Here is a 25,401-nt window from a genome sequence, read left to right on the forward strand (position 1 = left end):
TCTCTCAAGGTTTTGTTCAACTTGTAAATAAATATAAATTTGATATGGTTGGGTGTCATAATGCTGATTTGTTACCTAATTAATATACTATATTAATACAAATATATGCCTAGAATATGGTGTATTGCATCATAACATGGCTCAGCATATTGCATTGCTAAAAGGTAATAACAATATCCAAAATAACAGCTAATGCTCATCTTTATTCATTCAAGCGCTCTCTGGCAACATTTTGGGAATAATACAGGATTCTTCTTCCCATAATATCATAACCTAGTTTCCTACTTTACTTTTGCATAGATTATCACTGTCGTTATCCTGAAATTCTGAGATCTGTAGACAATACACCGCATTCAACACACAATTATTTAATGGTACAGATAGATATTATTAAATACCATTGCCAATGACAACATTCCCATTGAATAACTTCTGGAACCATATTCTTCAAAGCTAGGCTAGCAGTAAAGCATCCACATAAATAGTTTTGTCATGCACGACATCTCTTAAGCACCATGAATCTTTTTCTTTCTGCGAACACCTGCTAAATGCAAATGAATTCAAATAAGTAAATGAGACAAGGTGGATCACATAGAATGCGAAACAAGAATGCTTAGTGACCTAAATTATTTAGGTATCCAGGAGGAGATATAGGTATGGCTGCATCTCACCAATAAAAGGTAAGTAAGAATGAAGTAGCACCTAGGCCTTGGCCACCCAAACGAAACCTAAACTGTCATGGTGTGGCAGTGGCTCTATAGCATGGAACATGATTCAGAAGGGAGTAGAAGAATGCTTGTTCCACATTGAAATAAATTATTTTGATCATGAAATGAAGGCCCTGAAAGACAATGAAACCACAAACATAATGTTCTGGAATCACCAAAGCTAAAAGTAAAATACCAACTTGCTCACCACTTACAACACCTTTAGATTCTGCTTATAGTCTACAAAGAACATTGTCCCCTATTGCATATTGACAAGCAGACAGACGTCAAACAACATTACAGGTCTGTCTCAACCATCTGCTTTCAACTTTTCCAATCTTGGTGAGCTAGACATTCCAAAGTGTGACTAATCAATAGGTAATGTCCTGACTTTTGCCTAGATGAAAAGAAATTATATTAACTAGCTGAGCCATACTATTCACCAAATATTAAGCAAGCATTATCCATTTTCCTCAAGCATAACTGATTTATCTAAGACAGACATGGAAAGCATATTCACATGTCCTAGTTGTTGTCCATGCAAAGGCCTACGTGAGATAAATTTACAACATAGATGTTCTTAAGCATTTGCTGGTTTTTCAGTTTCTAGGACAAGAAAGAAACCTCTGAGCTAAAGAGTGACAAATGTCATATAAGAGAAATCTACCTGAAGAGCTCTTACTCCAGAGGACCTGACCATCAACAGCAGTAAGGTGTGCATCATCAAGGCGCTTCCATGTTTTGATTGACTTGACTGCTCCCCAACCTCCCTTCTCCAGTTTCTCCAGACTGGCTACTACTACCCTCGCCCTCCTTTCCCATCCAGCCTTTCCATAGGCATGGTATCCAAAACCCCCAGCATAACAAAGTTGTATACCAGTAAGCTGACCACAGAAGTCATTGATGTGATCATGGCCTGTGAAAACAGCCTTCACATCCCCTGCTGCTACCATGGTTGTAAAGAAGCCTGAGTTCACAGAAGCAGAGCTTATGCCTTCTTGCTTAACACCTGTGAAGTTCGATGAATCAAAACTCGCAAATTCAGGCAATGGTATGTGAAAGTATGCAAGCCCAGGTGCGGGTGCCTTCTGAGCAGCTGGCTTGCTCATGTATTCCCTCTGCAGTGAAACATGATCAATGAGTCATATAATCTATAAGAAATTGTGATGAATTTATTGAGCATCTGTCAGTCCAAGAGAAACAGAAGCATATCAATATCACCTGAAATTTGAAATCTACAATTATCCAGGTTCTTAAAAGTGCCTATAGTAATTGCATTAGATATGTTCCTTGGAGAAAACATTGGTGTTAAAATTTGTTGAAATGGCTCATAAAAGTTATTGCCACTAAAAAAGCACTCCAAGCAACAAAAAACAAAGAGGTTAGTACCCGCAGCTTGGCAGAAGTGCGTTCAAACCAGAGCTGCTGGGAAGGTTTGATCCATCCATAGCCACCAATGGCAGGAACCGTTGAGTAATCTCCACTATCAAGGAAGTAGAGATTGAGAACCGATTTGTTTTTGAAACTTGAACCTTCAACCCCACCGATCTCCAAGTTATAGTTCCCAAAGCCATCAATAATATGTGCCTCCGGAGGATTGACTTGAGACAAAGTGTTCTTCAAAGTAACTATATGTTTCATGACTCCTTCCCTTGAGAGAGTCGATTCCTGGTCATGGTTCCCCAAAACAGCTACCCATGGGATGTTTGATGCAATTGCTGGGGCAAATGCAGCATTCAGAGATTTTGCGGCGTCTGTGGCATCAAATCCGAAGATGTTATCACCTGTTGCACATGGTAAATACTAACAAGTTAAACTGGGTAGACAACATGAGAAGAGGCATGTGACCACGAATACAGACTGTTATCATTACTAAATTGAAAGACATGTGACCATAACTACGGATTTTGCTTTGTAGTATCCCAATTTCCTAGTAAACCTCACGGATTAACATTAGCAGATAGATAGAACAACTTGCATATCTGTATAGCTCAAGAGTTGTAGTCATTCACATTAGCACTATTACTCTGAACTGATCTTTCTCTTTCCAACACAACTCTTGGCAATTTCACAACTGGTCTGGTAACAAACACAAAAAATTTACAGTTGAATTATTATTATTATTATTACCAGAAATGTAATGTTTGAAGGATCATTAAGCTTTTGAGGACATGTTTCTGATTAAAACATATCTCAAACTTCTTGAGGGACATTAATATAACATCAAAATAATAAAGCTTATGAGAACAAAGAGTCAAACCATTTCGTCTAATGGTAAAATAACTTTGTAAATGAAGAAAAGGAAAAAAAAAAAAAAAAAATTACCAGTGAAAACAATAAGATCGGGCTTCTCAGCTAAAATCATGCGGTTGACAAAAGCGGTAGTGTTGAGGTCAGAGCAACCAGCGACCTGGGTTGGAAGAACATCCTCACAAGGCGTGGTCTTGCCATCCGCATAATGCATGTCAGCCACTTGCAGTATCTTAAACTCCCCATCTCGTCCAAACCGCAGTTTCTGATCGCCCAAGATTGGTTTAAAACACACTAAAACTAAAAACACAACCACACTCACACGCACACATGGGAGGAAGACAACAGGTGGTCTCCTCTTATTCATCATCATCTTTTACGCTGTTATTTCCAACCACAAACAAACCTACTTATAGTCTCAACTACAGATTTAGTTAGCTTAAGTGTTGATTGAAGATCATAAATGATACTTCACCTCACCACAACCAAACAAACAAGAGAATCCCTCTTATTTCATTTATCTACTACCCTTCGATTACAAATTCTGCCGCTTCCATAGGATATTCCATAAATGACACTATCAAGTATCACATAGGTCAAGCAAGTCAACTACTAGGGTAGTTTTTATTCCAAAAATATTATTTTATTTTATTGTTTTTTAAAGGGTTGGGCCTTGGTATTCGCGGATAACCATGTAGTAGGCTAGTGGCTCAATAAATTAATTAGTTGAATACAGTAGTAATGTCGTGAGTCATGACCAAGACAAACATTGCCAACGCGCCAGACCACTTTTGATATTTACTTTCAACGCTCAAGCCTTCCCTCATTTTGTTTAAAAGCTAAATCAATTAATTTAATCCTATCCAATCTAGTTGGAATTTTTTTTTTTGGTTGACCGAGAATGTTTAAGTCAGCTTGGATTGGTAGGAGTTCAGATTTAATCAATTTAATTTAAATTAACATATTTCTCTAACTTAATTTATTACAGGCTAAAAAATACATTAAAATCACTTGTTCTTCATCGTAACATTAAGCTACCTTTAAGTATAGTTGAAGATCATGAATCATCATTCTCAGAAGAATCGCTCTAATTCATTTCCTTGCCTTTTCACAATAAATTCTGTCCATTTCCAATTCCTTATTGTCAATTTAATTTTATTCCGGATGGGCCTCGGTGATTGAGGAAAGCATTGCCTTTGTTTGCTCAATCTACAAACTAAATGTTTTCCACATTATTTCGTCAAATTTGCCCAATGCATACACTAGTAATGTCATAACTCATGCCAATAAATAAATGCCAGAACACGTAGCAACTTTAATATCTTCTTTGACAGAACATAGAAATATTGGTCAGTCCAGCCTGCTTGTTGCGGCTACATCATGAAACACATTTAATGCTTCAACAACCAAAATTGCAAAAAGTACCTCATTGATCGTTGTTGCAGATGCAGTTAGGAAAAAATTAATGCACAAGCTAACACTCCACTTCACCATCTCTTTTGCAAGCAAGATATTTTGGTTAATCACATACCAAACAGAGCACAGCTCTGGTATTAACAGGGTTTCTAGGTAAAATCAAATAATTTTTTTTTAGAAAATCTAGTGATTTGTGACACCAGTTGATAGCTTAAGAGAAATAATGATGACATAAAACGAAGACCACCCCGTTTTTTCGTTTAATTAAATGGGTCGTCCGTTTGTAAAAGTCTTGCGGGGTTCCTTCTTATAAGCCAAAGGATGTGAGTTCTCAATCTCAGATACATTATTATTTTTGTATAAGCAGATAAAAGTCCCCAAGCCCTACCCCAGAAGTGGCAGTGAGCCAGTGACGCAGAACCTGATGAACTAGACCCAACTTGTTGGTTTGCCTGTCAATGGCAAATGAATGCATGCATGGATACTATTTTGCCAGCTAGTTAATTTGGCTTAGCATTCTGAACAAGAATATCTTGATGAATATGTGATTGTCTCATTCACTTTCATTGTTTAAGTTTTCAAAGTCCAGTAAATTATGAGTGTTCATGAACGCTTGTGACTGTCTAGCATGGGGAGAATATAATTATATAAACAAAAACTAATGAATCTCATTTGTCTTTTTGTGACATATGATTAAGATTGAAACAAAGCCTATTATACGCTGACGTATCAGATGTGCACAGATACAGAGTATTGTATATCACAATTTGAGAAACAATAGATTAAGTATATGCAGGTTGGTTGAGCTCTAAATAGGCTTTTCAAATCCCTCGGCTACCTTCCCTTATAACATAACCTGCTTAAACGTGCACAGAACACAAAGAGGTACAGAATAGAGAAAAAACAAAAAAAATTGAACATCCATGATCCAACAATTCGGATTGAGCAATGTTCCCATGCCATTAAGAAATGGAGGACAGACATGTCTGACATATGGACACGGGCCAGAATCTAGTTTCCTGTACATGTAACCTAGGATTCTAATCTCCCAGATGCCCCTGCTTCCCAACAGTTGCAATAGCATATTTCTGTTGTCCAACTTTTGTCATAAAGTTGCAAAGCTTGTCAAATACGGCACCATCTTATGATTACTTCTCCTTAAAAAATTACTTCTACCACCAAAAGCACAGAAGCAAATTATGACAGCTCAATTATGCTGCCCCATTGCATTTTGAATCAGAACGACTTTTAACGTAATACTCGAAATAACTAATCAAATTCCACTGCGCTCAGCCAAATATTTTGCTATTCATAGTACAGAAAGAATTTTTCCTTATAATTGACAGTTGAAAGAATCTCATTTTTACAGCCAAGAAAACCAGAGATGATTAGAAAAAAAGGTAGATCCCATTGAAAATTTTCACGCTTCCACCTTTATATAACGTTTCACAGTACATATAAAAAGAAGACGCTACAACAAAACGAAGAAAATTTTATACAATTCCTAATTGACTACACACAAAATAATATCCGTGCAACTTCGTTCAAATAAACCGCAAAGTACATAAACAAGGACATATAAAGGTAGGGAATTCAGCAAATTGGACAATGCACAGATAAAGATACCGTTTAAGTTCAACACCAAGAATCAAATCAAGTACTCTTCTGTTTCTCTGTCTGAGCAGATGAGTTGAACCAAGGTATCCAAACCGATGTTGTCCTCTGATATAGCCTATATGCTTCAGCTCTGTACTCTTGTTTTAGCATCCGCTCTTCAACAAGTATTGTTACGTATGCCAAGCACATGCTATTGATGAGCGCACCAACAAATGTCCATCCATGTCCGAGGTTCCATGCAAATACAACCAATCCCCACCACCATAACTGCTCCCCGAAGTAATTTGGATGTCTTGAATAGCACCACAGTCCCCGGTCAAGATTAAGGACCACCGGCTTTCCAAGCTCTTTCAGCTTGCTATTTCTACTTACAAATTGATGGAGTTGCGTATCAGCAAAGTAAGCAATAACTATACCACACAAACAGACCGCGACAGCAACAAAATCCCATATATTCAACGGCTTATCAACCGAGTACACAACATACAATGGCAAGCACACCCCAATGAGAAACAACTGCAAAGATGTCAAGGTGTAACGAAGGTACCGCAATAACTCTTGAAGGATAAAAATTAAAAATTAAGAGCTCGTTGCGACATTTCGTCGAGCATTTATTCCAAGAAACCGCATATTTTAGGCTTAGCTAGTATTAAAATTTGCAACGGTGACAAAGAACTTGGGTTTACCTGTTGAGAGAAGTAGACAGCAAACAAGGAAACCCACCACCAGTGTTTGCCATACTGAGCGCGCATATCCGTGAACCGCCAATCTTCCCTGGCACCCCATTGCCACTTTTCACGCCTGAAGTAGTTATGAGTCAGCCTCACACTCCACACCCATGTCAATATTATCACTATTATTGACCTCCAAAGGTTATACTGTCCCAATGGGTGTGTTGCGAAGTAATGAACAAGCATTACTGGTATAACAGTCCAATACAAATCGATCATCTGCATTCACACACACAAAAAAAAAAATTAGTTAATCGAGAAAAGATATGATTCAAAAAGAAAGAAATGGAAGGGGTGAAGGGACGGACCCAGTGGCTATTCTGGATGTGACTGATGACCCAGAAGAGAACATTGACGTTGAAGAAGAAGAAAATATTAGCTAAAAGAAGAGGGTGGTAATAGCACCATGACCACAGAGGTTGAGTAGTATGAGATTGATGATAGTGATCAAGAAATGATAGATAAAAGAGTATGGAAGGAAGGGGAGTGAGTAATGCAATCACTGCATTCTTTAAGTTACGACCCATGTTGATGTTGTTATACTCTTTCAAATGGTACCAGGCTCGTTCTACCGCTGCTCAAGAGTCAAGATGCTAGAGGATATAAATAGCGAATTAGCAAGGTCCAAGAGAGGGCCTTTTTTCTGAAATTCTATTAACTTTTTATCCTATGCCATGATGAACAAAGATTCATATGTACCTCTTTCTGCATGGTGGTGGTAGTGGTGGTTCCCCACAGTCAATCACTGCTGACTTCTAATCATCATCGGGACCTACTGGTTCTTCAATGCCAGTTAGTTAATCTCACTGGCATGGCCTCTAATCAATTATTATTAGGTTCAACTTAACCAATAATTAATAATTAGTGTATGTGTCTTCAATTTTCTGAGGGGTTTTCAGAGCGTGTAACTTGTCTAATTATTCTTCTCTTCGGCCCGTTGATAATTAGCAATTAGCAATTCAAAATTGACGGTGTTAAAGACAGATGCGAGTACCATGGCAATGATAACTAATGGGGCGTGCAAAATAAAATCCTTCAAACCAACTAATCGATACACAGGAGTAATATATAATTGTTATTTGTCACCATGCTTGTGCTGTCAATAATGATGATAGCGGCCTAAAGTGGTGTGCTTAATAATAAGCTCGAATCCACTCACATGGAATCGACAGTATAAATAGCTTCCCACTCACTGGTCCCCCTCCTCTCGCCCGACCTCAATTCTTTTAAATCGCCGCAATCTTCGCAGAAAGGAGAAACAGCCACAATGTACGACTGCCAACTGCCAAGCCTGAGGTGGATGGAAAACTGCTCACGGCCTTTTTCTCAACTTAAAGCACACAACAGGGTCCACAAAGGAGGTAATTTTTTTTTTTTTTTTTTTTTTCAGCATGCATATGTGTCGAAAGAGGTTTGGTCCAGCATGCGTTTGTTGGCCTGAGGATGTTACTGTCACAGCTTATCATAATAATGCTTCAAATATCAATCAGTGTCTTTAAGACATCTTGTTGCTCTTTGATGAACCAAAATGGGCTGTAATGAAGTGAGGAAGAGGAACCAATAATCAGTGTATCACCACCACTGACTTCACTCCAGATATGCCCACCAGCATTGTCACGAAAGTCATGTTGATGTTGGTATGGCGAGAAACAACTTAGAGAAAGAAAAAGTGATGTCAGGGTGAAAGGAAAGACATCAAATACAAGAACTACAAAATTACAAATATCTTGACACAAACCATGACATATGATAACTCAAAACATAACTCTACTATCTGATATCCCATAAATAAGCTCCCGCTTTTAAAGTGCACACAGCTAGCAGTAACTCTTGCAGACTCTTAGCTTAATTTAAGCATCACACAAAACCAACGGATAAAATAAACAAAATATTCAGAAGCAGCTCCGAATAAAGAACCATTGAAAGGCCATGATTCCAACTTTAAGTTTCCCTGAAAACTGTCATGCAGCTCTCAGAAACCCCTTTTCTCCCTTGCAATGTCAATTTTGATTGCTCGTTCAATCCATTTCAAGACAAGCCACTGCAACATGAAAAGACAAAGTATAACAAAAATTGTTTGTTCAAGCTCACTCAACAGAGATATCAAGTTATGAAACTCTGAGTTTTACCTGAAGCCCAAGAATGGCAGGAATCAACAATTTTCCCTTATCATCTGAGCCGGACCCATCAATCAACTTCTTGTCCACGACAACAGCTTTGCTCTTATTTGTCGCAACATCTGTGATTATTTTTACCAAGTTTGGAATCCAAGCTTCACCATTTGGAAGAATCTGGCATTAAAATGAGGACTAATTCATAATTAATCAAGGCACCCAAATATGTGACAAAACAGTCATAAAGAGTGCACAGAAACTGAACCTTCTCATCATTCTCATTTTTATTGCATCTACCACTATTCTCAACCAATACAGCAGGAATAGCAAAATCCTGCAAGCATCAGAGGCAAATATACAAATTAATGCAGCAACACTGTGATAATAATACTTTAAATGTGACAATAAGTTGACAATTCTTCTATGCAGAAGGCATTCAATTATGAATCAAGATAAAAATATTTCAAATGCAATTATGAACTGACGAATGACAATTCTCCTATGTAGAACACATTCAATTTATGAACCACAAACTTGCTGAAATTTAATCAAATGCTTTCCCAAGTTTATCAGAAGCATAATTAGTTATCAATCAGAATGTATTCATCTCATGCTTCCAAATTCACAATTCAATAAAAATTACAGATCAAAAACTTCAAAAATTCCTTCATTATATTCCTAAATTTCAGATACAAAGGATACATGTCTCTCCAAATTTCACAATTCAAAGCGTTTTGCATGACCTTCAAAAAGAGAACTTCTACATAATAGGATTTAGAAACATAACATGAAAATTATCAACAAATTGCATGCATGACTATCCAGAGAACCACTCATGGGCAAAAATAATTTCTGTTCTGTAATGTTATAACTACAAACCCATGGCAACAAATCAATAACTTAAATCATTAGACTCTTATTAACAAGAATTCAAATAGGCAATCAACTGAGGGTAACTCCTTTCTTAAATAGCTAAAAACTTTTAAACAAATTGTAAAAAAGCATAAAGGTATATGATGGTAACTCCAGTTTCTTCAATACTGTAATATCATTATAAAAAACATAACAGAGCATATATGAGTATAGAACAATAACTTACCATTCTGGTCATTCACTTTATAGACAAACCAAAAAGTATGAATCCAAGACTACAAGGGTGCAAGGATCCATTGCATATTTTACTCTTTTTTTTAAAGCAACTATAACATAAAGCATATAAAAACAAATATCCCGTTTTACCTTTCTAGTGTTTGCAGTTCTAGTATATTGAACCAAGATAACGTTAAAAAAGGGTATACCTAAGTTTCAAGATTGATTTGTCAGTGAAGTGATTCATATATAGCATGCTTTTTCCAGTACAATACAGATAATTACCAGAGCAAAAACAAGTAATCCATAATCCAACGTCTATGTGGTTTATATTATTGTGTAAACTCTCAAGGACTTGATTATCTCCCAATGTATGCATGGCTGCAAACGTGTGTGTGTGTCTACTTATAGAACACCGCAGCCTCTCTTCCTTAAGGAGGCTTTCTCAAACCTAGGGGAAAAAGGGAAAGGAAATAAAATCATCAAGAAGGCAGGCTTGAGTTGCTTGAACACCTTTGCCTTGAATGAATAGTCATAGCAATAATTTTTATGCCTAGCCTTAGAAAAACCATCTCTAGCCCCAACAGAAGTCTTCATGAATGTTCTTACAACCCAAGCATGTAGTATAATAACAACCAACCTCTCTCAATCTCTCTCTCCCTCTAAAAGAACCCACCTCCAATTTCGTTATATGCAAAATAAGTAACAAAACCAGTGTCAGCTTGCTAGTTTCATAACTTTTAAAGAGACGATGCATATCCAAAATATGATGTCTCATCAATTTGAGAAAAAGTTAGTTTATTGCTCCATGTCAGCCTTGATATATTTCTAATAAACAGACTTTTCCACCACTAAAGTGTTAAATAGAACAACGTACCTCAAATTCTTGCTTCCTAATCCGAGCTCCAAGTCGAATAGTCTTTAGGAGAGCCTCAGAACGTTTAGAGCAATAAACATCATAATTCAATTCATCAGGTGGGCAAAGTTGGGCATGAGTAAGGACAAGCAAACTTCTGCGCCATATTTGCTTGCCAAAAGTTCCAGTGATGGCCTTGATAATTTGCTTATCTAAGTCATCCACTCTATATGCATCCAAACGGTCTACATAGAGCAGAACATCTATGGTCTTATTCAAAAGAAACCTGCATTGGAAATCCCCATTTTTAACCGCAGTACAATCACATTTCCATCACACAAATCAAAACTTCACTCTTAGATATGAATCATACGGTAAGTAAAAACTTTTCGTGACACTCAAAAACTAACCCTTTTATCAACTCAAGAGCTTGGTAACTAACATAACCAGCTTCTACAAGCCCCGGGGTGTCAATTATGTTTAATGTAAATCCTCCCTTGGTGCGCGATACCATTACTGGTCTCAGTGCTTCTGACTGCAAGGTAACCAACAGAACGTCAAATAGCCAAAGACACAAGAATACCAAAAACCAACAAGTCCGCAAGATAAGTGAATTTAAGGTATGCCTGAAAAGAATTAACAGTGACAGCTCGTTCCCCAATAAGCGAATTGACAGTTGAAGATTTCCCAACACCACCTTTGCCCATAACAAGTATTGTCAACGTGTTCACATTCTGTAATTAGTAACAATAATGTAAAGTTAATTGACATTATAAATTAACGACTAAGCGAACAAACCTAAAGAAAGGAAATTAAACCTCCTGCTTTAATTTGGCCAGTAATTCGATGAGTTTGTTCTGAGTTGCAGAAGGAAACTGTTGAAACCCGGTCCATTCACGAATTAGAAGGGACCCCATTGATGTTCCTCTAAAATTAAAACAAAGAACCAAAAAAAAAGGCAAAAAAAACGACCAATTAGATAAACCCTAAAAAAAACCAACTCAATCGTCCCCCAAAACCCTAAAAACCCCGAATCCAAAAACAGTGTAATCTCTAACTTACATCTTTGGCTTGACCGCTACCTCTTGCAGTGGGGGTTGAAACTAAGGCAGTAGCGCCTTTATCTTCTTTCCTTTTCGGGTTATCTTATCGAACTTATATTTTGTTTTCCGCAGGAAATTTGTTTACCGAGTACGACTACTTCTTTATTTATTGTATTTTGTATAGCAAATAATTAGGGTTTTTTTTTTTTTTTTTTAATGGTGGTAAACTATTTTGTCTACTATGATTCACAAGTTTAGTTTACATCAAGTGTCACAGTTTAATTTTTCACAAGATTAGCGACCACTGAAATTGTTTCAAATCTGTTTCTATTAGTTGGTATTAGATATCTTACTATTTTTAATAATTATATTTAAGGGATAATAACTTATTTAATACATTACCTTTTAGGTTTTTCTCTTTATTCTTTATTAATATTAGTTTGAAATAATACATTCAAAAAACTAATTATATTACACTCCATATCCATTATGTAAGATAGTTTAATAATTGATTAATAATAAAAATACATCATTTTCATACAATATTTATCATACAAAATTATGTCACAAAATATAATTGAATAATTTAAAATTAAAATTAAACTTTAACCAAATAATATATTGACACATAATATTATACGAGAAATATTGTATGAAAATGATGTATGTATAGTATTATTCTTAATAATTATAAACGACCCTTTAAAATAACATATCACCAAGTTTATTATTTAATTAATTAATGAAAAGGAAAATTTACTTGAAATTCTCGGTTTATTACCATTTCCACCTCAAGGTTTGGGAAAAATTCACACCCAAGATTTTATAAAAGTAACAGATGCACCCAAAAGGTTGAATACTTTCCTCAAACCTTGAGGAGGAAATTGTTATAAATTGAAGGTATAAAGTTCCAAAAGATTGCTAAAGATTGCTCGTCCCTGTACTCTGAATGATATAATCACACAATAACTGAAACCTAATATCTGATTTGTAAAAATCGAGGATGTCGAGTAGATTATTCAAGAAGGTTGTCAAAGAACAAGAACAAATACAGCAACAGCGCCAGGAAACTGAAGAAGAAGAACAGCTGAACGACGATGAATCCGAGTCTCCCGAATCGGGTTCTCGCCCTTCGATAAACCCATTTGACCTCCTCAATGACGGTGACGATGACCCTGAACCTGAGGTCTTTTCCCCTAAAATAACTCTTATTATCATCAATATTTTTGTTATTGTCATTGTTATTGTTGGTTTCTTTGCTATGAATACTGGAATTGGATAGTTTGATTCTATTGCCTCTATTTAAATCTTCAATCACTTTTGATTGATTTTATTTACTGGTTGATTACCGTTTATTAAGGTCAATTTGAAATTATGAGTTAAACTTCCTGCAAAAAGAAACAGAAAAAGAAAATATTGAGCTCGTGCTAGGGGTAGAGCTGCTCTTAATGTAGGTAAATTATCAATTGGTCTTATTGATTGTTTTCGTCATTTGCATTGCTTTTGAAGCTTGATCCCCTGAGTCCCAATTAGCTCCCAAACCAACCACTTTTTGCTAACTGCACATATTGTGAAAATTGCTGGCAGATATGAAGTCTTCTCAGATGTTGGTTAATGTTACTTGTAGATGTTTTAATTGTTTATTTTTATGCCATCAAGTGAATCTAGGAAGGGCAGTTATGGAGCACCTCCATATCTTAATCTGAACTACTAATAATCCATCTCATCTTTATTTTGTAGGAGACAGAAATTGCTGATGAAAGCTTGATACAGGACAAGAATAGCAGAGAACTGTCTGCGCAGCATAGTACCATTGATGTAGTCCCAGCATCCAATCACAAATCAAAGAAAAAGAAAAAGAAGAAAAGCAAGGAGAGCTCTACTTCGAGTACAGATAGAGTTGAAAGATCATTGGATGCAGCCTTAGATAATTTATCTTTGGACACTAACTCTTCTAGTCATCAACCTGGCCCTATAAATGTCAAACTACAAAATGCTAAAGCTCACGATAACTTTGTCAAACAGCAATCAGTGTTCATATTACAAGTAGATCCCAAATATTTGAATGTTGAAAATGAGCTCCGAAGAATATTTGGATCCAAGGTGGTGAAGTCATTTGAGAGAAGTCATCAAAGTGGCAGTTCTAGACAGGTACGTGGGGGAAGACGTGGAAGTCATCATATAAGAAAGACTGTCTTAGTCTCTTCATCAGACCAATGGCCTCGGTGGGATGGATCATTTTTCATGGAATTTTTGGAAACTAGGGATGGATATAGTTACTTCAGGTAAGTGTCTACGTCGGCCTTATTGGTTGCTGTCACCACATTTCAGTTTTTACACGTCTGAATGCTCTCTCTTCTTCATGGTGTTTTTTCTAGGTCAAGTTTAAGTTAAGTTATTTTTGGAAGTTTCTTTTCTTTTGTATTTTAATTATTCATACGATAGACATTCAAGCAATAATGGACCTGCATGTGAGCAATAACTTGTCTATGGACAGTTATTCATCTAAGTCAGTTTAGTTATCTGCATTTTATTAGGAAGTATAGGCAGTTACTCTTATAATGAGTGTTGCAGAGAAGTATTTGGATTGTAATTTGGCAACTTTAAATAATTATTGTGCATCAAGATCAACTTTTAGTAAGTTCATTATTGCCAACGCACCAATTTTGTTTATGCCATATATCATTCTGCACTTAAATTATCCATAAATGCTTATAGTATATGTTAATAATAGTAACATCTTTTTTTTTTCTTTTTTTTCTTTTTTTCTGGTTTTAGTGATCTTACATATTTGCTTTTTCTTGCTTTTTATTTTTTTTCTTTTTTTCTGGTTTTAGTGATCTTACATATTTGCTTTTTCTTGCTTTTTATCATTTTGTGTAGATATGTCCATTCTCCTTCTTATGGTCAAGCTCAGAGAGCATTTGAAGCTGCCCAAGCTATTCATGATCTTAACAGTGTAGCAAGTGTTTTGCTGTATCATCCTTATCATTTGGATTCATTGATAACAATGGCAGATTATTTCAAATTTGTGGGTGAACATCAAATGGCTGCTGATGCGGTTGCAAAGTGTTTATATGCCCTAGAATGTGCATGGCATCCCATGTTCACTCCCTTGCAGGCTAATTGCCAATTGAAAATCAGCCATGAAACAAACAAACCTTTGTTCAAATCCCTTTTCATTCACATGATAAACATGGATAGACGTGGCTGTCATCGATCTGCCCTAGAAGTGTGCAAACTACTGCTTTCACTTGATTCAGATGATCCAATGGGGGCCTTATTCTGCATTGACTACTTTGCTTTGAGGGCAGGGGAGTATGCATGGTTGGAGCAATTCTCTGAAAACTATAAGAGTGATAACTCCTTGTGGTTGTTCCCAAATTTCTCATATTCCCTTTCTGTTTGCCGATTTTATCTTGAGCGGGAGGAAACATCACAAAATGCTGATATAGATACTGGAAAGGCTACTTCAGCTGATCTTATGAAGCAAGCTTTGATGCTTCACCCTTCTGTCCTTAAGAAACTTGTGGCAAAGGTACCTCTAAAAGATCAGGCGTGGACAAATATACTCAAGCACACTTATTTCCATTCAGATCAAACAAAGATCCCATCATTGGATCATCTGATCAGCATATATGTGGAGAGGAGCTATATTATATGGAGGCTTCCGGATCTGCAAAAATTGCTCCGAGACACCGCACAACTGGTGATTGAAACTTTAGAAGACAATAAAAGTGAAGCTAAGGATTGGGCTTGTGTAAGAGAAGAAGCATTTCCATCTGAAAAAAATGAGTGAGTATTTCAATATTAGTGGTTATGTTTGTTTGTCGGGCAAAAATTATAAAATGTGTTTTTTTACTGTAGAATGCTTGTATGCTGGCTTTAGTTTTATTATTATGTGCTGAATCTTTAATTTATAGGTTTGATGTCAAAGAATTAGTTAGATGAATTGGCATTGGTATTGAATAAATATTAAGCTGGATCCTATGTTTGTCCAACTCTAGATTTATAGATTATATTATGCTAGAACTCACACAATCTGCATTAAAAATTATGTCAGTAAAATGTCATTGTTTGCTTTGGAGTTTGCATGATTTTTTTCTTGTTTTTGCCAGGTATGGTCATTTGATGGTACAAGATTTTTCTGATTCGGTACCAACTCTTCCACCTGATAACCTGCAAAACTTTGTGGTTGATGCGAGGATGGGGGAAGCTGTGCATAATGGGCAATTTGCTAATCCACTTGATGGTGACCAAGCTCCTCCTCTACGCGATGTGGCAAATCGCAATCCTTTGGCTGTCTTGTTTGAGTCAATGCTACCTTGGGTTAATTATGGAGATGGACGAGATTTTAATGGAGCTGATGAGGATAACCAAATTAATGGCCATGGCCAAGATAATCAAGATAATTGAGTGGCAATTAGAATATTCATCAAGACAATAACACTTAAGGCAAAGTATACAATTCTAATAGCATCACTTTATGCAAATCGCTTTCCTGTAAATTTTTAGTTGTTTCAGCTGAGAAGGATCTCACTTGTAGGAAGTTATGTTCCAGCCAAGTTTATGTTGTTATTAGAGTATGTGAATTCTATGGTGAGCGTGTCGAACTCTTATTGAAAGTTGATTTAGTATATTGTCTTTGCATAGCATTTAAATGCAAATTTTTGTACCAAATGCTGACATGTTGCAGATGACCTGAATGGCCAGACCCCGGATAACTTTAGAACGAAGATGTACGAATAGATGAGGATGTGATGCATGGTTAAATTTCATAACTAAATCAAATATTCCAGTCCTATTATGTGAACGAATTATCATGGACTAGGACTGCCATTTTTCTAAAGTTCTGTTATGGTTTTATTCTCACTGCAAAATTGTAGGTATATAAAATCATGTGCTGTGTATTAGTATTTAGTACTTTACCGAGGCTTGAGGCACATGTTTTACAATATAAAAATTTGATTAAACCGCTGAACACTCGTTCCAAAACAATCAGATTCCAACACCAAAAATTTTGGTGCCATAACAAAGGGTTTCCTGTGGGAAAATATTATGTGTGATGATGGATGTCAGGTAGAGGTTTTAAGCTGATTATAACCATTATCTCCAGGAATTTGGGCAGCGGACGGAGCAAAATCATTGTCAGCTTCTCTAGATTTGTCATCATCCTTTACAGCCAACATGACCAGGACAAGCAGTAATGGATAGCTCACAGTGGTGAGTGACAAATTTACAATCAGCTGTGAGAGCAAGGGGACCTTGTGTGAGTCGACTTGCCAAGCAACTGCCGATCGTGCACTTTGTACTCCATTATAGAAGCCATTATACCTGTAATTCACAGGGTCAATGATTCTTGTTAGTCTCTTCTGTGACTAGCTAACAAAAAATGAAACAACGAGTACCTGCTAAGGGTCTCGGAATCGTCAGCCAGAGCTCCAATCACCCAATAAACCATGGTTTGAAACATGGCATCTAGTAACCCATAGCTGAAATACAAAACAAATGGTCCGGCAAAATCATTCCCACAGGTTTTGAAATCCAATCGTTTAGGCAGATCATGACGTGAGTAATTCAATTGACTGGCAAGGCCACCTCCCCATATTGCAGTCCCAAGCAAAGCAACAATTCCAATACAAACCATAGCCCTTTTCCTTCTACTCTCAAGACTGAAGTCCAACAAGTACCCAATTCCAACCGACCCCAGCATTTGTGCACCCCAATAGAATACGTTGTTCAATCCCCTAGTCCTCAAATTGTACATCAACCCATTAACATTATTGAACTGGTAGCTGTACAAAAAATTGCTAGCCCATGCCGCTGGGACAATGAGAAGCAACTTCCAATTAAGAAACAGCTTCACAATCTCAACGGCTTCAGTGTAAACATTTGAATATGTAATGTTGGTGCAGCGGGTGCCGTCATCTCTAACCACACGACTAGGATGCAATATTGCCAGTGAAAGAAGTGCACCAGCAAACATGAAAAACATGAATGCAATATAGGTCTTGTCATTAACAGATTCAGCTTCAATGCAGTGGTAATTTAGAATGAAAGGAATGAGGCCACCAATGACACCACCCATGTTAAAAATACTCCAAAACAGAGATGTATATGTCCCCTTTCGATTAGGGGTGGGATAAGAGGTCATGATAGCGCCTTCTCCAGCCCAGAGAATGCCTGCACCGATACCAAGCAGTCAAGCACAGCGCCAGCAACAATGGCAAAGCTCTGGTCTTGGTGGTGGTTATAATAAAGGAAAGAGCCTGCATAAAGGACGTAGGTTAAGCAACCTGGAGCAAGGGTGAATCGCGGTCCAAGAATGTTATAAATGCCACCACCCAGAACTCCAAAGATGGAAAAGGTTACGTAAAGGGCAGTATTGGCATTATTGGCTGCAGTTGGGTCAACTTGCCCACCACCTCCCATGCCAGCGAGGGCGTTGAACATGCCTGGGCAGCAGAAACATACCAGACCAATCAACGTAACTTGCACCAAAGGTGTACCTAAAAAAAGGTCGTCTTGTTGATACTGGTCCAGTTGATGCTTCCCCATCGCCTTGAAATCCCATGATTTTTCTCCAGAGATTAAGATCAAGAGATGGTGTTTTATACTAGGGAGGTTAACATTGGATCTGCCGTCAGCTAAACATTTGGATGGGCATTCTTCTTCTTGTTCAAGTGGTTTTCTTCCGTTGGTACCTAAGGCTTACAATTTAGTTTCTAGTTTTGTATCGACCAGTTTTATTCTCTTTATTACAGCTTATCATAAGTTGGTAATTGAATCAGTATGCATCTAACTTTTTGTTGAGTCCAGTGAATACTCTTCTTATCGTTATCATAAGTTGGTACTTTATGTTAATATACATAATTCACATCTCCAGAACGTTTTCTGACGAAGACATGAGAAAGACAGCAGAAATATATTTTGCACTTTGTTTAAGGCCTGATGAGTTCTACAAGCAACAATGACATTGAATGGGGAAACATTTGAGACTATTCTCTTGAACATTTCACTCTCTTTCCAACATCTGCTGACAAGAATTTTTTTTTTAAATCGTTATTCTTCAAAACGGAAACAACAACAATCCACAATGCCCCGTGCACAACGTCAATCTCCAAATTCCTCATCCCGGCTTCTTACTTGGGAACAAAATTTACAGTTAGGAGCATACATCAAAAGCCATTTCAATTTAGGAGTTCCATTTCCACTATAGTAGCCATCCTTAAAGTACACTGCAAGGCCTGCATATGGTTAAACCCCATTTGACGTGCTTCTTTGTGGATATGCAAAACGTTTATGGAAACTGCTAAATTGATCATAACTTGGAACAGAAATATAGTAGCTATCCTCGAAGTACTTATTGCACAACATGCTTCCAACAGTTCCCTTAAGGAACAAGTCTCAGAATCAAGAACTATTGTCAGCTTTGGCTACAGGTCATAGTTTCCGGCAGATCGTCATGCCATCTCCAATGGGTACCTAACATTCCAAAAATTAAGAATAATGGATCAACTGTAAAAGGTCTCTAAAAGTTGTAGAATGTTAACAAAGAACACAAATACCCACCATACTGATGCTCACACGCTTGTCCTCCATTAGACTTTCATTGAAATTCCTAATGCTGATAGTCTTATTATCATTTACCTGCTGAAAAGAGTCATTAGAAAGTAGGTTATACATTTAATGGCTAAAGCTCATAATTATAGTCAACAGAGTTACCATTGGATCAGCAACTTTTCCATGCCAAAGGACATTATCAATCACAATCACTCCTCCAACTCTAACCTGCAACAACAGATAACCAATTACATCCTTACAGTCTTGTGGTGAGGGAAGTGAGAGAAATTATCTAACAAAGGAATCGAGATAGTCTCAAACAGATTTTTCAAATATTATACATCAGTCTTACCAGCTGTAGTAACAATTCAAAGTATTCCTGATACATTCGCTTTTCAGCATCAACAAATGCAAAATCATAGCTGCATAAAAGAGACAATATATAAAAGAATTAATGTTATGTTGTTTTCTTCTTCATATTCATGGCGGACCAAAAAAAAAAAAAAAAAAAAAAGGAGGAAGCAACAGCTAGTCACTAAAAAAAAACTCAATTCATGGGAGAAAAGGAGAACTATCACCAATGGACTACTGTTTTCTAAGAAAAATGGGGTAAGATGAGCCTAATAACTTCGTCTTATGCTTTAGGGAGGGACTACATTCACCTGGAAGCTTCACCATTCAGAATCAGAGATTTTAGGGCATCTGCTGCTAGTCCATGTTTAACATTTACCTAATATCAACAAATCATTTCAGAGCTATAAAGATATCACCACAGGAAAAAGTAAAACGAGGCAGTTGTATAAGGCTGAGTCTCTATTATTAGTCAGAGACATGCATTATAACATAATTGTAACTTGACAAAAGAGAAATAAATGACCTTGTGTGAAACACCCGCTAGCTCATAATACTTTTTAGCAACATCAAGAGATCTAGCATCTCTTTCACAGGCCACCAGACAACCTGATTCAGGTAGAACTAATGCAATAGCCAATGATGAGTATCCCTACAGAGATATAAATTTAATTTTCATATTAACAGCATTAAATTCATATATTAATTATTATAAGTTAAAAATTTTGCCAAAAAAAAAAAAAAAAAAAGACAGAGAATAAAAGATGTGAAGTGAAAATTTAAAGCTAGCTTGACAATAATCAATACTAATTCATTAATACCTACAGTATAAACACCGACTTCTATACAGCGTTGTGCCCCAAGAATTTGAACAAGCATAGCAAGCAGTTGTGCTTGATCAGGAGACGCCTATCAATATTACACAAAATACTTAGCAAGACTTGACTGTTTTGTTTTAATTTGACTCCTCAAGAACTAGTAAGGTACCTGCATCTGGCTACCACGCATGCTGGCAGTCTCCTCACGAAGTTGCCGTAGCACCTGAAACACAGCAAGCCAGATAGACAAGAGTTCAAAACGACACAGTTTATGAGTATTAGTAATGCAATTGAGGGTGTTAACGTAAAAGTACCTTGGGCTCGCGAACATTTTGGAGGATGTAGTCGTAAAGACGAGGAGTGATACTGATAATCTGTTTGTTGCCATATTTTTCGTTATCGGCAACAATGAATGGATTGGCAGAAGAAACGGAGCAATTTCTTGTCCAAACATTATTAAACTTGGAAGCTCTGCAACTTGCAGGCAAGGAGGAGCGAAATCTCGCAACTCTGTTTTCCGTTTTCAGTAAAACAAAAGCAAAACGACCCACCTCCAAGCTACTCGCCATTTATTTCAAGGGGAAGTGAAAGACTCGAGCACTTAGCAACGATAGTGTGGTGTTAGTGCGTTAGTACCGCCTGCTCGCACGAATTCTTGTAAGTGCCTATAGTGGGCCGGGTCCGTCGGGCTAAGTGGTGTTCAACTTTTTTTTTTTTTTTTCAAGGCGTGGCAAGTTAATTCTTCAAGTAAAGTACATCAGTGATATTTACTATTTAGTTTTATCATGTAGAAAACTAATAATAGATTATTAAAAAAAAAAATTTCCGGGTTTTTTCCTTTTTCTTTTTATTTATGAATGAAGATGACATACGTGTTCCTTCTGTGTAAACACACAGGATAATTTTATTCTTTTAAAAATTTCATCACCGCTGGATCCCGTGGTGGCAGTAGCAGGTATGTGGTTCTGGTTACTCTGCTGCTAGTCCTTTCTCCATTCTTGAAGTTCTATCATACCCACTCACACTACCAGTCAATTTGCTTGCTTGCCTCATTTAGATATGTCATATCTCTATAAGAATTGTGTTCTTTTCATTGGTTAAGGATTTTGTAAATTTCCATTAAAAAAAAATTCGGTTTAGGAAAATCGACAATAAGTTGATGAATGACAGGATTAACCAAATTGGCAATATGTTCATTTTGTTATGCTATAGCTGGAATCCATTATTTTAATTTTTGGCCATCTCTGCAGATATGGCCCTTGCATTTGCTTTTTCATTGCGCGTTGCGACTGGAGAGGGACTCCTTTGCAACATAAAGCCTTTTAATTCTAACCTGACTGCCACCAGAAAATTGCCTAGTCACAAGAAGTTGTCATGTTCAGCTACTCTAACCATCGAGAGGACTCAGGTTCATCTTCTTCTACTCTTCTATATCTATGCATGCACATGTTATCATCTTGCAGACTAATTGGCCTATTAGGGTTTCAGGCACCTGAGTTTGAGTTAGAGAACAAAAAACACAATCTGTTGAACACTATTCAGGACACACAAAGAGGTCTTGTTGCCACTCCCGATCAACGCTCTGTAATTGAGGAGGCTCTGGTGTGCTTGCCTTTTCTTTATCCCAAGCATCCTCTTTATTTCCTAATGTCTTAACCCTAAACTCCCTCTCCTCTTTTTTACCGCTCTTGTTTAGATGCTCAGAAAAATGAGCAAATCAGTGGAAGCAAAAATTATTGCATATTTATGTGCATATGGCAGGTGAGTGTGGAGGGATACAACATGGGTGAGCCGATAGATCTAGAAAAGTTGGATGGAACATGGCGCCTGCAGTATACTTCTGCTCCTGACGTCCTCATTCTTCTGGAAGCTGCTGCAAGGCTTCCATTCTTTCAGGTACTAATCATGAAAATGTAATAACAAATGCTTCCTCTATAGTTGTGCAGTATTTTGCCTAATATTTTGGTGTGAACTGAATTTAACGATTTGTTTATTTTGCTAATTAGAAAATAAAGATTGCTAAGAATTCTCAGACTGAGTTGATCTATGATGTTCTGCCATTTGTGTACTTTGTTAAATATGAATATAGCTTTGCTTGAAGTCTTTTTATCTGAATAGATATCCGATTTTAGGTCCTGATTCAATGCTTCATATCTTGATTTTGTCGCCAAAAGCTACGAGATTAAGTGGCCTGGCTTGCCTTATGTCATAATTTTGTCAAATGTCACTTGATAGATAGATTGATTATTTTCTCCTTATTGTTGTTGTAGTTTTATTGGTTTATTTTAAATGTCTAAATCTTGATGTCTGCTGTATCATAAGTTTGTGCATGAATGTGGGTGTAGGTTGGGCAGATCTTCCAGAAATTTGAATGCCGGGATAAATCTGATGGTGGGATCATCCGTAATGTTGTTCGCTGGAGTGTTCCAACATTGTTAGAGGTGAGCTTTCACCTTGCTTCCACTGTCATATCTTGAATGTTAATCAACTTGTGCCATAATAATAGATCTTGACTTATTTCTCAATACTAGATTTTCTGAGTTGATACTCGAAATTTTGAAATAACTGTTTCGTGACTGTGTTGTTACAGTATTTGTTCAGTCATTTTCATGTACCTATTTTCTCTCTCCCGTTGAAGAACTTTTATATATAAAATATTTTCATATACAGGAAGAAGAAGGTGCTACTCTGGTTGTTTCTGCAAAATTTAATGTTGTTTCTGTTCGGAATATCTACCTTCAGTTTGAAGAGGTCAGCTTCTCAGCCCTTCATGAAACATGACTTACAAAAGGTTGAGGTATATGACCTGAAATGTTTCCTATTATCCAGTAGGATTCAGAAAACAGTATTTGTGGCATTACTTGGTCCCTATGATTAACCATTTATTTCATATTGGACATAGATTTATCATTTGAGTAACAAAAGTTTAATGAGGTTGAAGGTGTGACTGAATTGATAGTAAATGCTCCATTATCTTCTTGAATAACCTGTATTGGTATGTAAGTTCTTTGTGATGAATGCTATCATACTCATTCTTACATTTATGCACACAATATAATAACAAGCCACATCTTGAGATCTATAAATTTCTTGGTCCTTTACATTGAGTTGGTGAACCTGGAGATTATGTTTCTCTGAATCCTTAATTGCTGCATAGGTAGCTTTTTGGTGTTTAAAAAGAAGAACTTTTTTTTTTGAAGTCTGTGAAATGCATTTGCAGATTTCTGTTCAGGATATAAACATCAGTGAGGAGCTGCAAGCTATAATAGCTCCAGCAATACTGCCACGGTCATTTTTAAGTTTACAGGTACTTAAGTTTTTTTGCATGGAATCTTGTACATCTGATATTTGGGTGCCAGTTGTTGTTTATATGAAGCCCACTCCGATTATGAAGTTCTATCCTCTTTGAATCTTCAACAAATTACTTACTCTGCATAAGTTTTTCATTGCAAATATATATATATTCTTCTGTATTTTAAAAAATTCAGTATATTTTAAAAAATTCAGCTTGATGACACTGATGCAAGTCATTGGGTTAAGTTAATGAAACTAATTTAGTGCAAATGAAGTGCCTTTTGTGTGGCAACCATTAATGGAGATCTTTTGTTTGAGAGTTGCGTGAATCGTTTATATGCAGATTTTGCAATTTCTGCGCACATTTAAAGCTCAAATTCCTGTGACAAATCCAAATCCAGGGAGGTAATTATCATTAAATTGTTTTAAAGTGCTAAACTTATGCTTCTTGTATGTACATGTAAAAATTGATACACGTATTACAGGCAATCAGTTGGAGGATTATATTACCTTTCCTACCTGGACAGAAATATGCTTTTAGGTCGTGCAGTTGGAGGTGGAGGCATGTTTGTTTTCACCAAAGCTCAACCCCTTTACTTGTGAGGCACAAAACAACTTTGATTATTTGATTAATCGCTTACACCTACCAACACTTTTGTACGCCCAAAAAACCTTGATTTAAGAAGTAAGAAAGACCGGGAACAGAGGTTCGTGGATTCAAGGAATTGAAGCAAATACTTTTCACTGTAGATTGTCCAAGCACTGCAAGAGAACTTAGCTCTGCCCAGAAATAAAGAAATGTCCAATATCCTTGTCCTTTGCTGTCATGGTGTAAAAATTAAAAAAGGAAAGGAAAAAGCTCTTAAGGTTATACTTGCCCAATACTATGTTCCGTTTCTTCTTTGAATGCTCTAATTGATGTCAATTTATANTATTTTAAAAAATTCAGTATATTTTAAAAAATTCAGCTTGATGACACTGATGCAAGTCATTGGGTTAAGTTAATGAAACTAATTTAGTGCAAATGAAGTGCCTTTTGTGTGGCAACCATTAATGGAGATCTTTTGTTTGAGAGTTGCGTGAATCGTTTATATGCAGATTTTGCAATTTCTGCGCACATTTAAAGCTCAAATTCCTGTGACAAATCCAAATCCAGGGAGGTAATTATCATTAAATTGTTTTAAAGTGCTAAACTTATGCTTCTTGTATGTACATGTAAAAATTGATACACGTATTACAGGCAATCAGTTGGAGGATTATATTACCTTTCCTACCTGGACAGAAATATGCTTTTAGGTCGTGCAGTTGGAGGTGGAGGCATGTTTGTTTTCACCAAAGCTCAACCCCTTTACTTGTGAGGCACAAAACAACTTTGATTATTTGATTAATCGCTTACACCTACCAACACTTTTGTACGCCCAAAAAACCTTGATTTAAGAAGTAAGAAAGACCGGGAACAGAGGTTCGTGGATTCAAGGAATTGAAGCAAATACTTTTCACTGTAGATTGTCCAAGCACTGCAAGAGAACTTAGCTCTGCCCAGAAATAAAGA

General features: G+C 36.7%; 6 protein-coding genes, 1 long non-coding RNA gene and 1 pseudogene across 13 annotated transcripts; 3 read left to right on the forward strand and 5 right to left on the reverse strand.

Annotated features, from left to right (window-relative positions):
- Nucleotides 1-212: 212 nt before the first annotated feature.
- On the reverse strand, nucleotides 213-3,557 carry LOC116109033 (probable inactive purple acid phosphatase 29). Of its 3 annotated transcripts, XR_004124712.1 has the most exons (5): nucleotides 3,033-3,557; nucleotides 2,097-2,491; nucleotides 1,375-1,825; nucleotides 672-841; nucleotides 213-541 (listed from the first exon to the last, which is right to left on the reverse strand). XR_004124712.1 is itself a non-coding variant. In XM_031395286.1 (4 exons), exons 1-4 carry the CDS (start codon nucleotides 3,328-3,330, stop codon nucleotides 507-509), a joined length of 1,182 nt encoding a protein of 393 aa, XP_031251146.1. In that variant the 5' UTR covers nucleotides 3,331-3,557; the 3' UTR covers nucleotides 213-506. The 3 variants fall into 3 exon arrangements, 2 of the variants coding, with proteins under 2 accessions (XP_031251146.1, XP_031251147.1); XM_031395286.1 differs by lacking the exon at nucleotides 672-841 and having other exon boundaries at nucleotides 213-544; XM_031395287.1 differs by lacking the exon at nucleotides 672-841 and having other exon boundaries at nucleotides 3,033-3,556.
- A 2,201-nt stretch (nucleotides 3,558-5,758) lies between these two features.
- Nucleotides 5,759-8,260, reverse strand: LOC116108903 (uncharacterized protein C594.04c). The gene is made up of 3 exons (XM_031395149.1): nucleotides 7,030-8,260; nucleotides 6,677-6,940; nucleotides 5,759-6,506 (listed from the first exon to the last, which is right to left on the reverse strand). Exons 1-3 carry the CDS (start codon nucleotides 7,246-7,248, stop codon nucleotides 6,027-6,029), a joined length of 963 nt encoding a protein of 320 aa, XP_031251009.1. The 5' UTR covers nucleotides 7,249-8,260; the 3' UTR covers nucleotides 5,759-6,026.
- Nucleotides 8,261-8,402: 142 nt separating this feature from the next.
- On the reverse strand, nucleotides 8,403-11,953 carry LOC116108904 (translocase of chloroplast 33, chloroplastic). Its single transcript, XM_031395150.1, has 8 exons — nucleotides 11,843-11,953; nucleotides 11,599-11,707; nucleotides 11,407-11,514; nucleotides 11,191-11,315; nucleotides 10,802-11,066; nucleotides 9,101-9,169; nucleotides 8,851-9,012; nucleotides 8,403-8,762 (listed from the first exon to the last, which is right to left on the reverse strand). Exons 2-8 carry the CDS (start codon nucleotides 11,695-11,697, stop codon nucleotides 8,694-8,696), a joined length of 897 nt encoding a protein of 298 aa, XP_031251010.1. The 5' UTR covers nucleotides 11,698-11,707; nucleotides 11,843-11,953; the 3' UTR covers nucleotides 8,403-8,693.
- A 799-nt stretch (nucleotides 11,954-12,752) lies between these two features.
- On the forward strand, nucleotides 12,753-16,574 carry LOC116109044 (transcription factor 25). Its single transcript, XM_031395300.1, has 4 exons — nucleotides 12,753-13,009; nucleotides 13,564-14,108; nucleotides 14,707-15,618; nucleotides 15,942-16,574. The coding sequence occupies exons 1-4, from the start codon at nucleotides 12,827-12,829 to the stop codon at nucleotides 16,237-16,239; spliced, it is 1,938 nt and encodes a 645-aa protein (XP_031251160.1). The 5' UTR covers nucleotides 12,753-12,826; the 3' UTR covers nucleotides 16,240-16,574.
- A 277-nt stretch (nucleotides 16,575-16,851) lies between these two features.
- Nucleotides 16,852-18,470, reverse strand: LOC116109067 (annotated as a pseudogene).
- Nucleotides 18,471-18,668: 198 nt separating this feature from the next.
- LOC116109005 (O-methyltransferase MdmC-like) lies at nucleotides 18,669-21,270 on the reverse strand. 3 transcript variants are annotated; one of them, XM_031395257.1, is made up of 9 exons: nucleotides 20,870-21,268; nucleotides 20,725-20,778; nucleotides 20,563-20,646; nucleotides 20,264-20,389; nucleotides 20,049-20,116; nucleotides 19,739-19,808; nucleotides 19,549-19,614; nucleotides 19,396-19,476; nucleotides 18,670-19,308 (listed from the first exon to the last, which is right to left on the reverse strand). In XM_031395257.1, exons 1-9 carry the CDS (start codon nucleotides 21,122-21,124, stop codon nucleotides 19,267-19,269), a joined length of 846 nt encoding a protein of 281 aa, XP_031251117.1. In that variant the 5' UTR covers nucleotides 21,125-21,268; the 3' UTR covers nucleotides 18,670-19,266. The 3 variants fall into 3 exon arrangements, with proteins under 3 accessions (XP_031251119.1, XP_031251117.1, XP_031251118.1); XM_031395258.1 differs by having other exon boundaries at nucleotides 18,672-19,308; nucleotides 19,396-19,473; nucleotides 20,870-21,262; XM_031395259.1 differs by lacking the exon at nucleotides 20,563-20,646 and having other exon boundaries at nucleotides 18,669-19,308; nucleotides 20,870-21,270.
- A 111-nt stretch (nucleotides 21,271-21,381) lies between these two features.
- On the forward strand, nucleotides 21,382-24,598 carry LOC116109004 (probable plastid-lipid-associated protein 10, chloroplastic). 3 transcript variants are annotated; one of them, XM_031395256.1, is made up of 9 exons: nucleotides 21,382-21,510; nucleotides 21,806-21,963; nucleotides 22,036-22,157; nucleotides 22,317-22,451; nucleotides 22,901-22,996; nucleotides 23,226-23,306; nucleotides 23,776-23,862; nucleotides 24,193-24,254; nucleotides 24,335-24,598. In XM_031395256.1, exons 2-9 carry the CDS (start codon nucleotides 21,930-21,932, stop codon nucleotides 24,450-24,452), a joined length of 735 nt encoding a protein of 244 aa, XP_031251116.1. In that variant the 5' UTR covers nucleotides 21,382-21,510; nucleotides 21,806-21,929; the 3' UTR covers nucleotides 24,453-24,598. The 3 variants fall into 3 exon arrangements, with proteins under 3 accessions (XP_031251116.1, XP_031251114.1, XP_031251115.1); XM_031395254.1 differs by having other exon boundaries at nucleotides 22,044-22,157; XM_031395255.1 differs by lacking the exon at nucleotides 21,382-21,510 and having other exon boundaries at nucleotides 21,550-21,963; nucleotides 22,044-22,157.
- Nucleotides 24,599-24,916: 318 nt separating this feature from the next.
- On the forward strand, nucleotides 24,917-25,353 carry LOC116108989. The gene is made up of 2 exons (XR_004124709.1): nucleotides 24,917-25,009; nucleotides 25,090-25,353. It is a non-coding gene; the product is annotated as an uncharacterized LOC116108989 (long non-coding RNA).
- The last annotated feature ends 48 nt before the right edge of the window (nucleotides 25,354-25,401 follow it).

This window comes from Pistacia vera, unplaced genomic scaffold (genome assembly GCF_008641045.1).
Source record: "Pistacia vera cultivar Batoury unplaced genomic scaffold, PisVer_v2 Contig570, whole genome shotgun sequence".
NCBI classification, from domain to species: domain Eukaryota; kingdom Viridiplantae; phylum Streptophyta; class Magnoliopsida; order Sapindales; family Anacardiaceae; genus Pistacia; species Pistacia vera.

Coding starts and splice junctions, on each gene's coding strand:
- LOC116109033 (XM_031395286.1), bottom strand. CDS start 3,330: ATGATGATGAATAAGAGGAGACCACCTGTTGTCTTCCTCCCATGTGTG. Junction 2,492..3,032: donor CGATCTTATTGTTTTCACTG/GTAATTTTTTTT, acceptor CATGTGCAACAG/GTGATAACATCTTCGGATTT. Junction 1,826..2,096: donor GCACTTCTGCCAAGCTGCGG/GTACTAACCTCT, acceptor GTTTCACTGCAG/AGGGAATACATGAGCAAGCC.
- LOC116108903 (XM_031395149.1), bottom strand. CDS start 7,248: ATGGGTCGTAACTTAAAGAATGCAGTGATTGCATTACTCACTCCCCTT. Junction 6,941..7,029: donor ACATCCAGAATAGCCACTGG/GTCCGTCCCTTC, acceptor GTGTGAATGCAG/ATGATCGATTTGTATTGGAC. Junction 6,507..6,676: donor CTGTCTACTTCTCTCAACAG/GTAAACCCAAGT, acceptor ACATCTTTGCAG/TTGTTTCTCATTGGGGTGTG.
- LOC116108904 (XM_031395150.1), bottom strand. CDS start 11,697: ATGGGGTCCCTTCTAATTCGTGAATGGACCGGGTTTCAACAGTTTCCT. Junction 11,316..11,406: donor TCACTGTTAATTCTTTTCAG/GCATACCTTAAA, acceptor GTTACCTTGCAG/TCAGAAGCACTGAGACCAGT. Junction 8,763..8,850: donor CTGCCATTCTTGGGCTTCAG/GTAAAACTCAGA, acceptor TTCATGTTGCAG/TGGCTTGTCTTGAAATGGAT.
- LOC116109044 (XM_031395300.1), top strand. CDS start 12,827: ATGTCGAGTAGATTATTCAAGAAGGTTGTCAAAGAACAAGAACAAATA. Junction 13,010..13,563: donor ACGATGACCCTGAACCTGAG/GTCTTTTCCCCT, acceptor TTTATTTTGTAG/GAGACAGAAATTGCTGATGA. Junction 14,109..14,706: donor GATGGATATAGTTACTTCAG/GTAAGTGTCTAC, acceptor CATTTTGTGTAG/ATATGTCCATTCTCCTTCTT.
- LOC116109005 (XM_031395257.1), bottom strand. CDS start 21,124: ATGGCGAGTAGCTTGGAGGTGGGTCGTTTTGCTTTTGTTTTACTGAAA. Junction 19,809..20,048: donor CTGAATGGTGAAGCTTCCAG/GTGAATGTAGTC, acceptor TCTTTTATGCAG/CTATGATTTTGCATTTGTTG. Junction 19,309..19,395: donor AGCGTGTGAGCATCAGTATG/GTGGGTATTTGT, acceptor TTGGAATGTTAG/GTACCCATTGGAGATGGCAT.
- LOC116109004 (XM_031395254.1), top strand. CDS start 21,808: ATGGCCCTTGCATTTGCTTTTTCATTGCGCGTTGCGACTGGAGAGGGA. Junction 22,997..23,225: donor GTGTTCCAACATTGTTAGAG/GTGAGCTTTCAC, acceptor TTTCATATACAG/GAAGAAGAAGGTGCTACTCT. Junction 23,307..23,775: donor TCTACCTTCAGTTTGAAGAG/GTCAGCTTCTCA, acceptor ATGCATTTGCAG/ATTTCTGTTCAGGATATAAA.